At 43.5% G+C, this 12,367-nt stretch overlaps 1 protein-coding gene across 22 annotated transcripts in view; it reads left to right on the plus strand.

Moving 5' to 3' along the window:
* The first annotated feature begins 459 nt into the window (after positions 1-459).
* LOC115106433 (transcription factor 7-like 2) overlaps positions 460-12,367 on the plus strand; it is a 137,832-nt gene continuing 125,924 nt past the window's right edge. For 15 of the 22 annotated variants that reach the window (XM_029629153.2, XM_029629155.2, XM_029629162.2 and 12 more), the window contains exons 1-3: positions 464-1,098; positions 1,247-1,313; positions 1,467-1,591. In XM_029629153.2, coding sequence (XP_029485013.1) covers positions 910-1,098; positions 1,247-1,313; positions 1,467-1,591 — 381 coding nt within the window. In that variant the 5' untranslated portion in view covers positions 464-909. Of the gene's footprint in view, positions 1,099-1,246; positions 1,314-1,466; positions 1,592-12,367 lie in introns of all 22 variants that reach the window. The other 7 variants (XM_029629180.2, XM_029629182.2, XM_029629161.2 and 4 more) reach the window with 5 other exon arrangements.

Below are 12,367 nucleotides of genomic sequence, written 5' to 3' on the forward strand. Positions count from 1 at the left end.
ATTATTGTGTCCTTTGTATTTCAAAATGCAAATGCATAAACTATAGATGCAACCTAATTCAGGATATAGTCTAAAATATACAATTATGCAATATGTTATGAGAAATGTACAACAACATGTCTAATAATATCAACATAATCATAGCTAGCATGACATGGGCTAAAGAAAAAAGGAACGGGCTCAAGATGTCATAGTAATCGAAATGGTATTCATACTGCTTCATGTAACCTGCCTCTACCCTATGAAGCAAATGTTGATATAGCCTATATTGATTTAAGTTTATCCTGGAAAACATGCGCAGTAAACTTTTGGCCCCTATGCTGTGGCTTTTCAAAATTGCTACATTTAAGGATGTGCTCTCTATTCATTTTCAGTGGGAGACCGCCCATATATTGAATCCGCATTTACAAGTAGGCTACTTCAGCCTATTTTGCTATTCCAGCACAAAAGCAAACGGGCGCTTCACTGTCCTGCGTTCCTCACCCAAACTGCCTTCTCTAACTGCACACTCGTCCGCCTGCTTCCTCAAGGCTTTTTTCTCTCTCTCCCTTATTTATAAAAACGTCATTTCAAGTCCCTCCCTTTTTGAATCTCATTAGTTTCTTGTGTGTTTCTCCCTGTCAATAATCCTGAATCCAGACTCTCTCTATTTCCATCCCTCTCTATCTGTCAATCAGCGCCGCCTTTGAACTGAAAACCACTCCGACCAACTTCAACTCACTCAATCCGAGCGGCTCAGCTCCATCTCCGGCTTCTTTTTCTGCCAAGATTCCCCTTCTTTTTAGTTTGTACTAACCGCCAGTGCTTGGAAAACGCCAATACAGACTCTAAACTTTAACTCGGATTCTAGATCACCAAGATCAAGGGTTTAAAACTTTGTGTTTTTGCCCCCCAAAATTGCTCGGGAAAATGCCGCAGCTCAACGGAGGTGGAGGGGACGATTTGGGTGCGAACGATGAAATGATTTCCTTCAAAGACGAAGGGGAGCAGGACGAAAAAATATCGGAGAATTTATCAGCAGAAAGGGATTTAGCAGATGTCAAATCTTCTCTTGTAAATGAATCAGAAACAAATCAAAACAGCTCGTCGGATTCGGAGGTAAGTGAAATAATCGATTGTCCATTCGGTAGTTTGCAACCATTTACTTATTGTGCGCGAAATGTGCATTGAAACCACGGTATTTAAAAAGTAATGATTTCCCTATGTGTTTCTTTAATGCAACCCCTGTGTTTCGTTGCATTTCAAGGCGGAAAGACGGCCTCCGCCTAGATCTGAAACTTTCAGAGACAAAACAAGAGAAAGTTTAGAGGAGGGTGAGTTTCTGCTTTTCCGTTCACGGTCTTGTCTCTTAGATTTTTACACAATGGCACTATATGAGCGTGCCGAATGAGTTTCTTCTGGAATCTCAGATGCATCAAAGTTTTCAAGGCACTTATAAAAGTTATTCTTTTCCCCCGCCATGTTAGCTGCGAAAAGGCAAGATGGAGGGCTGTTCAAGAGCCCACCGTACCCGGGCTATCCATTTATAATGATCCCCGATCTTACAAGCCCGTACCTTCCGAATGGATCACTTTCTCCAACAGCTCGCACAGTAAGTTCGTTTATTTACACCTATACATTAGTGGACACAACCCAAGTAGCCCCTAGAGTAAACGCGCATTGTCACCCAGCTAGGTGTGTTTAGTTGTTAAATGTAGACAGAAGTTTCACAATTTATGAACTGTACAATGGCATGCATGTCGCTTGCAACACAGTGTCCCTGCATGTCTCTCTGAAGCCGATAGCATTCTATAGGAGTAGGGATACTCAATGCGTTTCCATCACCTCAAATAAAAACAATTGTATGCAAGGTCATGTGCATATGATGAATAATCTATTTCTTGTTCACCTGTGATCAAATTATAATACAAAACATCAACATTAATTTTTAATAAAAACATTTCAGTTTATAGTGGACAATTAAAAATGATTCTTGTTTTTCTTGTTGTTATTGTATTATTATGTGAGTTTCAGATAGGCTGCTTCTGGCTTTGATTTTATACTGCCCCCTAATATAATGTTGTACTCTGCCTTGGCTACGTTGTTTTCACAACATCATTGAAAACCTTTTTTTTTTTTTTTTACTTTAATGCTTAAAACTCATGACCCATTTAAACCTTCTTGGTACTGTGTAGTAACACCTAACACAAGTACATTTAGATAAATATGTCAACATAAAGGAACCTTATAAAAACAAAACCAACGTGTTGATTAGTTGATTGAATTTGCATCTGTCTAACGGCATTGCCATTAGCTGAAAGAGGCCTGTCATTGACAGTTACTTTGAATATGCAGACATTCATATTTTCCCCTCAAACATTTAAATCTAAAACAATTGATGTATAGGCTGGAAATAATGTTAGAATTTGCCATGCTGCAGTGTTGTAGCTTATGTACTGCTTGCATACCACTCTAGCTTGTAACGGGTAAACCATCGCTCTTAAAAGCATGTGCCATGTAAAACGTTATTTATGAATAAATTCATCTTATTTATTAGAGGCTATCAGCTTTGCTATAATTATGCAAACTTACTCAATTACTCGCCACCTCCAAGTCCCACTGGGCAATGCTTAAGCGGGATCATTTTCTAAACCCTTCTTCTTTCTTTTTTTTATGGTTGCAATTACAAGTCGTCGCTTTAGGACATGTCATCTAATTTTACAAGGTTAAGGCACAAAAAAAAACAGGCATCAGGAAATATGAACTTACCCCCATATACGCCTTTTGGTAATTCAATTCATATTTGTTTCCTCAATTTAGTGCATCAGGCACACCTTGAAAATCAACACACATGTGATGGGCAATGTAATGCATCCTTTTGTGTCTGACACATGTTAAGCATGTCTTATAACAAGTCTACAAAATCATTCAACAGCTATTTTTTTGTTTGCTGTTTTTTTTGGACATCTTATTGAATTATCTTGCTATTTGTATATTTTATGATTAGGTCTTTTATTAATTGTGTTTCTCGTGCATATTTGAGACCAATTGCCTTTCTTTACCTTTAAGACACACACATACACACACACACACACACACACACACACACACACACACACACACACACTTTAAGCTGGCTTCTTATTTCAACGGGCAAGGGTTAGTTTCTTTTTGTTCACTATAAACCCAGGTCTAGCACTAGCACACGTAACTTCCACATTAGAATGTGCTTATGTACTAAGCTGACAAGAATAAAGTCATGGAATGCCCTTGCATTGTAAGAAGATGCTGCTGTACATGTCTCAATCTGATCTCGGGTCTGTGTACAGTCTTCCTCCTATTGCCCATTAGTTCAGAGGTAATTCCTAATCAGGAACCTTGTCATATTACCCTTTTTGCTCACTGTCATTCCCCATCACCTGCCTGTATGTGGGATAAGATCTTCTGCACAAAATAACATTTCAGAAATGCCTAGCGAACCGTGTTTGCGTTGTAATTGGTTTACAAAGCAAGGCGACATTGCACACGTGATATCATTTTATTGCACAAATAGAACTGCACTATAAATGTGCAGTACAGATTTATTCTTCCTCCCCTGAGAGTACGTCATACCTTTTTAGGCTGACGGTGGTTTACCTACTGCACGAACCCTCCTTTTTTACACTGTGTGTGTCCAGACGTTAGAGCTGTGGTGTTTTGTGTCCGTTGTATTCATAAATGTATAGCATCAATAATTCACCTGGGCATTGATTATCTGTCTTCCTCCCTAACTAGTAATGAAGGCTGCGGAATAGGACTGGTACTGTGTCTGTGATTGGAAATGGCTAGCTCACTCCATTGTTATGCTACAGTTCTTTGATATAGCAGGCGTCCTCGGTTGTCCAATTGTCCAATTTAATCGATTTCCGGTCTCGTTGGCGCAGACGGCGCAATACTATTATTTTTGAAATTCATGTTTTGGCATGTGTGTGCACATTTGAGTTTTTTTGTTTCCATACCTTTAGGCATTTATTGGTCCAAGGTGATACGATTGTGGTGTTAGTGATGCTACGGTCTTACCAATTGAGTTCTCCTTTTTGTCAGTGGGCTGTGATCTTAACATTTTCGGCACGCCTTTCTATGCTTCCTGTGATTCCGTTACGGCATGTCTTTTTGAAGTGTGAGTGTGTGTGTGTGTGTGGAGGTCACTATAATTTGTCTGACCTCAGAGAGCTATAATGAGCGAGAGTTTGTTTTTCCAACCACCTAAGTCTAAAAAGCTGTACAATTTGGGATCATTTAGCAATTTGACATGACGTTGTGCCCAGGGTGTTAGGCCTCCTGCCCTCTTCTCCTCCCTCTTTCCCTCGTTCCTCACTTCCTTCCCCTCCCTCCTTTTCCAACCTCACACAAAGGTCTGCTGGTTCAGTAGGAGCAGGATGAATTGGTGAAGAGGCCTGGCCAGCTAACCCCCGGTGCCATACTGTTTCTTGCACATCTCTCTCTCTTCTCTCTCTCTCTCTCTCTCTCTCTCTCTGTGATTGTGCAGATGCTAATGCTAACATGGGTCTTTCTGAAAAGGTGATGGGTTAGCTCCAGCGCTACGGGCTAACGTCACACCTCAACAGGTCTGCAGAGAGGCGAGAGAGCGGGGTTCCAAGAACTCTGGCATAGGGCTGCAGGGCCATAAATCTACTGGGTTTATTTACTGCCTCTCGGACTTTTGAATGTTAAGATATTTGACGCCACCCCTGGCCCCATAATTCCCGGGGCAAGCAGGCTTTTGGCTGGGGTTTTGGGTTTCGTTGTATAATTACGATTAGTTTTAAAAAAGGAACAAAAAAAGAGAGAGGGAGAGAGAACACAACACCAAGATTCCACTGGTCTATTTAGAGTGGGGGAAAAAGACGCTCCCGAGACCCGTGGCGATTCCACAGCAAGCTCGGCGAGCAGCTATGTGTGGTTAGCTATACCAATAGCTTTTTTTCTCTCTTTTCTTTGTTTCACTTGTATTGCTGCACCAGTATCTCTCCTATTGTGGTAGACCCACCTATTTCAAAAAAAGAATACTACTTACCTTCACAATTAATGGCATGGCATTTTTACATGTTTTTGGAGGGAATGGTGGATTTGTTAACATCCGATTTAGCAGTTGTAATTGTACATCAGCCTGGAAATAGCACGTAGCGTAGTCCTTTGTGTTTATGTAGATGTGATGGTATGTCCAATATTTTGGAATTGACACAGACGGTATCTTTTTAAATATGTTAGCAGCATATGCATAACAATGGTATATGATGTGGATTGTGTGTGTTCTGGTGCAGCTCTGAATGGCTTGTCCCTGCGAGGTGAGGAAAGATAGCTTCATGTGGATTTAGGGGATAGACCCAAACCTTATCAAATCGGCTTTACACGTTAATAGGACCTAATTGCTATCCGCAGGGGGTTCATGGCACTATGCGTCCACATTTAGTGTTTCACGTCGCAAAACGCACTCCAAAATTATTACGGTTGTGATCCCTTTTGTCCTGCAAATCACTTTTGTTTACAAAGTATAGTGGAAACAGGACCCGCTCTCTCTCTCTCTCCCTCTCTCTCTCTTTCTCTCTATCTTTCCTCTCCCCCCCTTCCACCTCTCTGTTCCTCTCATCCCATGCAAGGAAAAGAAAACATCTTTATTTTTCTTGAGCTCGATAAACACCCATAAATAGTGCAATCTGTTTTGGATTTGAGGGAGTTAAGTTGGGGAGCAAAGTTTGGCACCATTAAACAAAAATTGGGGCCTGCTAGACATTAGCGGCGCACAGCACATTCTCTCAGCTTAATTAGTCCAAACTGTAATTGTTCATGGTCTGCCAATAGGAGTAATGCTCAGGAAAAGTGGAGTTGCACTAAATCGGCCCACGGCTTTTAAAACAATAAATCACTCGCATATTTGTGCCGTGATTCAGATGGAGTCTCGACCTCTCCCATCTCGACATGTGGTAAATTGTAAAGTCAATGAATCGCAGATGTAGAGAAATGGGGGTTGAGAGGGAGAGTACAGTAAGGTTTTGTTAGCGCCTGGTGAATGAATGGAAAAGATTTGCGCTGTAAATATTTACAGAGATGTTTTTTTTCTTCTCGTTGGCAGGGCTTAATTGTCTTATGCTGATGATGTTGGCAGGCAAAGCTGTGTGAAAGCATTCAAAACTCTCCATCAGTTGGTTTGAAACGACACACAAAAAAAATAAGTCAGTCCAACACGTTTGTGGGCGTGTTTTTAATTCGGTCTTTAAATACTGGGATGGGAGTAGTTCCCTAGTGGTAGTGAATAAAGTTTGGGTTATAGTTCATTCTTCTTTTGTCCCCTGATGTTTACCTATCAACCGTTATGCGATGGGTTTTTGTGTAATAGAACTCTAAATCTAAGGTTTTCAAAAAGGTGATGGGTTTCATTCAATTGCAATAGACCTATAACTGAAATATACAATGTTTGTTCCTCAATAGAACTGTGGCTGGTAAAGCAAATTGCATAGACTACCGACAAAACACTTTCACCCCTAACCTTCCACTTCCCTATCGCTGGGCCATACCGCTGTATGCTATTCTGTTATAGAAACAGCATTGGCTTAGCAGCTGTGGACTGGTGCTCCCCTCTTCTTCCTTTCCACTCACCCCCTCTCTCCCTTTCTCTCCATCTCTCTGTCTCTGTCTCCCATGCATTTCCATAAAGCTCAACACAAAGATCTCACTGTACATCTGGAATGCAACTTTTGTCATCTGTTAAACATAGTCTTGCTGCCGGGCCCACAGGGCTTGGGGCTCCCTGAAACATGGAAATCTAATGATTGCCTATCTGTGGGTGTGTGTGTGTGCATGTGTGTCCCATATATGTACGGCACAGTATGTGCATGCAATATGCACTCATATATTTGATATTCTATGCTCCCTAGATCGGACACATGTAAAATGCATGGATGTCCCCTGAATTTCAAGTGGCAGTTCCTATGGTTCTTTGTTGTATTGTCCTTATACCTTTTAAATGGTTCTGACACAAATGCACGTGCTGCGAGCGTCGGATGAGTTAGCCCTGGACTGCTAGTCGAGATGTCAAGGCTTACCTTACAGGCAATGACTCCTTAAGATCGACAATCTCACCCCTTTATTCTGTAATTCTACTGAAGCTGAAATATTTTTTTCTCTCTCCATCAATTATAGAATCAATATAGTTTAGAGTAGGTGGTAGTTGTATTCCTTTACAATAGAGCTGGGTTTTGCACTGCAGCCAGTACAAAGATACGATTTCTGGGTTATTAGGATCCCCATTAGCTGTTGTAATATCAGCAGCTACTCTTTCTTGTGTCCACAAATAGCTCTGTGGTACATCTGTAGTATTGATTGTCTGTTTAATGATCATTTCATGATCGTCATACCACAGACCTTTTCATAGGGAAACACTGTACCATTAAGTGTGTTGCATTTTTCTAATGCACGTGCACGGTATTTTACTGTCTGGTTTCTGGGGGAAATAATTATTGATGCTATTATTGATAACATTTACACTAGGTATATATATTTTTTTGTCTGTGTGCATATTTCCATGAACTCATTCATTCAAGCCCAGCAGCGAAAGGGGTTTACCGGCGGCGTGGGAGAGAATGCGTTGGGGGGTTAAGAAAAGCGGGAAATGAGTCCATCGATGTGTGTGTGTGTGTGTGTGGGGGGGGGGGGGCGGGGTCGCACAAAGGCCGGTTGAATAGGGCGCATAATTGCTGTTAATGCCGGGCAATGAGAGCAGCGACAGTTCCTGGTTAATGTCCAAATAATAGTGCCTCCAGGCCTCACATTTATCCCCCCCCCAAAAAAACAGCGGGACTAGGAGAAGAGGGAGGGGGGCAAGTTTATTGCCGAGCTTGACAGACAGGCCATGTGTGTGGCTTTTCCTCTTAATGAATCTGGCCACTTCTCTACAGTATTTACCTCCTCCTGTGTCTACGTCTCATCATCAAAATGTCCGCCCTAAAAGCGTTGGTGGGCGAGAGGATTGTGTGACAGTGGGGGAATTTGGTGGTGCCAGGCATATGTTTGGATTGGAGTGTGTTTGGGGAGGGTCAAAGTGCAGAGTGCTGTCTGTTGGGAAAAGAGCTGCCCCTCTGACCCTTTTATGACGAGTGATAGGAGTGGTTGAGTTTTCCATTGGAGTGTCTGTCTGTTTGCGCGCGCGCGTGTGTGTGTGTGTGTTTGCATGTGTGTGTGCGTGCCCAGCTCGCACGCCTGTGTGTCTGCGGCTTGTGTAACACTATCACAACCCCTAATGATCATGTTGGGCTATATAATAACGAGCTGTGCCAATGTGCAGGGATCACCTGTGGTTGGCCAGCCTTTTATGGATGTGGTAGAACGCTCTAGAATGTTCCACTGTGCGGAAATCTCACTCAGGAGGGCTTGGTGTTTTGGGAGAAGTGATTATGAATAATTGCCTGCAATGTTTGGAGAAAATATGTGAACCCTTTAGGACTTATTCATCCTTGTAGCATCTCACCATTGTTATAAACTACAACAAACCTATAAGTGTATTTTTAACTTGAAAGGGAAAAGAAATTGCAAGTATAAAGTCATTGTCATTACAATATTAGGTCCTGCGTTAAAAGAGGCAGCCGTCTTACCAGTGTATCCTGTTATGGTGATTATCTGCTGAATTTAATGTATTCACAAATGTCAAGGGTTTCTGTATTTGTAAGGAGCGTAGATCATTTGACATCCTTGAGATGGGTCTGTCTGTCCAGGTTGTGATTGCAATTTTATGTTTGTTCGGATAATCTGGACCCAAACCTTTTTAAGATGTGTGGGACCGTTTTGTATTAAACGCATCATTGAGAAGGGAAAGGTGATAAAACTATGCACATGTTATATTCTAATATACTCTTAATTGTGGGAGGATAAGCTCTGAGGAGTGTGCTGTGTGTGTGTGTGTGTGTGTGTGTGTGTGTGTGTGTGTGTGTGTGTGTGTGTGTGAGCGCACTAAGGAGGTGATTGTTTGCTTTTTTTTTGCTGTAAAAGGTTGGTTGATAACTGCTTGAAAAGGTTGGTTGATAAAGGTTGGTTGATAACTGCTTGAAAAGGTTGGTTGATAAAGGTTGGTTGATAACTGCTTGAAAAGGTTGGTTGATAAAGGTTGGTTGATAACTGCTTGAAAAGGTTGGTTGATAAAGGTTGGTTGATAACTGCTTGAAAAGGTTGGTTGATAAAAGGTTGGTTGATAACTGCTTGAAAAGGTTGGTTGATAAAGGTTGGTTGATAACTGCTTGAAAAGGTTGGTTGATAAAGGTTGGTTGATAACTGCTTGAAAAGGTTGGTTGATAACTGCTTGAAAAGGTTGGTTGATAACTGCTTGAAAAGGTTGGTTGATAACTGCTTGAAAAGGTTGGTTGATAACTGCTTGAAAAGGTGAGGGAGTTTCAGAGCCACAGCAGAAATAAAATCATCTGCTAATCTCCAGATTATTGTGGGATTTAGAACAAAATGTTGCGGAGATTACTGTATGTAAAAATGCACAAGGCTAATGAAATGTAAGCCCTTTGCACACACGCAATGTGGAGTACTGAGAGATCATCCGGGTCTGTGCACCAATTTCCCAATAGATTAAGAGCACATTTCCAGTGTCCACTCTTTTGCTGCCGATTAGAAATCTATTTGCACATGATAATATTGTCCCTCTTAAAAAGGACAGCTTTTTAAGTAGATTTGTTCACAGTAGATAACATATCATGAGAAGTACTGGTCACATGGGCACATGCTACAGTGGACTCCTAGTAGGCTGTAGAGTAGATTGAATAGCACTGTTCTGTTGTGGGATATAATTGTATGTTATGCTCTGTGTGTTTGAGTAGGTGGTGGGGGGGGGGGGTCGTTTGTGTGAAAAGCATAGGTTTAAATCTCCCTAATGCACTCTACTCCACTGAGGAATGGGGTCAGCTATGTTTAGGGTCAATTCCAAACGTGAGGAAATTGACTCCCAGCACTGAGTGAATTGTCAATTGGCTCCCTAAGGGGTCAAAGTGAATTGAGTGTCTGTTTGGACAACTGGCCCGAGGTGGGATGAGTGGCCTTCGCTGTCAGCCAGAGGGGATGGATGCGGACTGAGGACCAAATCAATTGAAAAGCAGAGGGAATTTTGCCCTGTTGAAGTGGAGGACAATTGGATTCAGCAAGGTTGAAATAAGGTTTGGGTTTAAATCATGACCTGTTGTTCACAGTCATATAGCACTAAGGTCGATATCTACAGGGAAAAGGAAGTCGCCTCTGATTTTCTATATTAGGCCTATTATAGTGATATAACAGGTTTGATTGACAGTCAATTGAAAGGATTTACATGATGTCATAATAATAGAAGATGAAAAGGAAGAGTTTTGAGAACTTAAGTGATGAATGAAATATTGAACGTGGTCCACACAACCGACTGTAAGCGTCTCGGTCGCCATGGTGTCATTTTGCGGGGGTGGACAATGAGGGTCATGTGACTGGCCCTTGTGACGTCTGTCACGGTGCCCTTTAGAACGAGGAGTTCAAAAAAAAAATCTTCCCCTTTTACTTCCCCTCTATCTTTATGGAGCACCGTGCTTTGCATTTTTCAAATACCAATAAAGATAAATTGCTGGCTTTGTCATAACAGGTGGTGTTGAGTGGCAAGATTTCAGTTTTAACTCTTGATATTCTGGTTAGCTCATCTGCCTGTGCCCAGGTCACTGCCCTAGCATTGTATGTGAACAAATAAAACCCATTCAGACATCACAGTGGTCAAAGTTAACCTGTTATGGCCATTATGTATTTAAATATGTATTTATCTTTGGAGGATGACCCCGAGGACTTTTTGACGTTTACTCTCTCTCTCTGGTCCGCCCCGCACTGAGGTCTCAGTGGAGAGCAGCTGCTCTGGTAGGGCCAGGCGGCCGGAGGAATTCTCTGCTGTTTAAACAGTGGGTCGTCCCAGTGCCGGCCTGAAGGACCAGAGGGGAAGGAAGTTCCTCTGTGTTTACATTGCTGAATTGTCCTGTGGACCCCAGAGTGTCTGATGCACTACTGTTCAAACACAACACAAGTGTAGAGATGAACCCCACCAACACCAGTGTTCACAGCTATAGCGTGGTCTGTCTGTGTGTGGTCGCTCACCACCCTCATTTACCAGATACCACAACCATGGCCGGCTGTTGTTTCTTCAACCCGGAGGTTTGCGTGACTGATATTAAATAATTGCGAGGTTTGAGTTGAGAAAGAGTGGGGTTTAGATAGATAGTTCCACCAAGGCCTTGCCTACTGGGCAGACAGACATTGACATACAGTGAAGTCATCAGACTAATTGTTGTTCGAATGGCCTGTTATGATCCGATGACAAATCTCCCTCACTCCCGCCATTGGAGCGGAAAATGTAGCCGGGATTGGCATGATGTTAGCGAGTGTGTAAACTGCGTTTCAACAAGATGGATAAATGCAATTATTGGCCAGACCTGAGGAGGGGAAATCCATTTAAAGGCTGTAACGCTAAGCAGAGGTCATGGTTAATTCATTTGGCCAATTTATGGGTGATGTATGAGTGTTGGGGCACATTAGTCAGGGAGGGGGAGTTGGGCCTCAGTGTCCGTCCGCCTGTGTGTGTGTTCTGGGGGGAGGTTGGTGTTGAGAAGCGCCGCTGTAGAAAAACACAGTCTCCTTGGTACAAGACTCCCCTGTTTTCTCCTCCTCCCTACCCCCTCCTCCCTACCTCCTCCTGCCTACCCCCTCCTCCCTACCTCCTCCTCCATACCCCCTCTTCCCTACCTCCTCCTCCCTACCCCCTCTTCCCTACCCCCTCCTCCCGACCTCCTCCTGCCTACCCCCTCTTCCCTACCTCCTCCTCCCGACCTCCTCCTGCCTACCCCCTCTTCCCTACCCCTCCTCCCGACCTCCTCCTGCCTACCCCCTCTTCCCTACCTCCTCCCGACCTCCTCCTGCCTACTCCCTCTTCGCTAACTCCTCCTCCCTACCCCCTCTTCCCTACCCCTCCTCCTCCCTACCTCCTCCTCCCTACCCCCTCTTCGCTACCTCCTCCTCCCTACTCCCTCTTCCCTACCCCCTCCTCCTCCCTACCTCCTCCTCCCTACCCCCTCTTCGCTACCTCCTCCTCCCGACCTCCTCCTCCCAACCCCCTCTTCCCTACCCCCTCCTCCCGACCTCCTCCTGCCTACCCCCTCTTCCCTACCTCCTCCTCCCAACCTCCTCCTGCCTACTCCCTCTTCGCTACCTCCTCCTCCCGACCTCCTCCTCCCTACCCCCTCTTCCCTACCCCCTCCCTCCTCCCTACCTCCCCCCCTCTTCCCTACCTCCTCCCTCCCTACCCCCTCTTCCCTACCTCCTCCTCCCTCTGCCTGCCATTTCGGCAGATAATACAAAT

This window comes from Oncorhynchus nerka, linkage group LG23, assembly GCF_034236695.1.
Source record: "Oncorhynchus nerka isolate Pitt River linkage group LG23, Oner_Uvic_2.0, whole genome shotgun sequence".
In the NCBI taxonomy this organism is placed as follows: Eukaryota; Metazoa; Chordata; class Actinopteri; order Salmoniformes; family Salmonidae; genus Oncorhynchus; species Oncorhynchus nerka.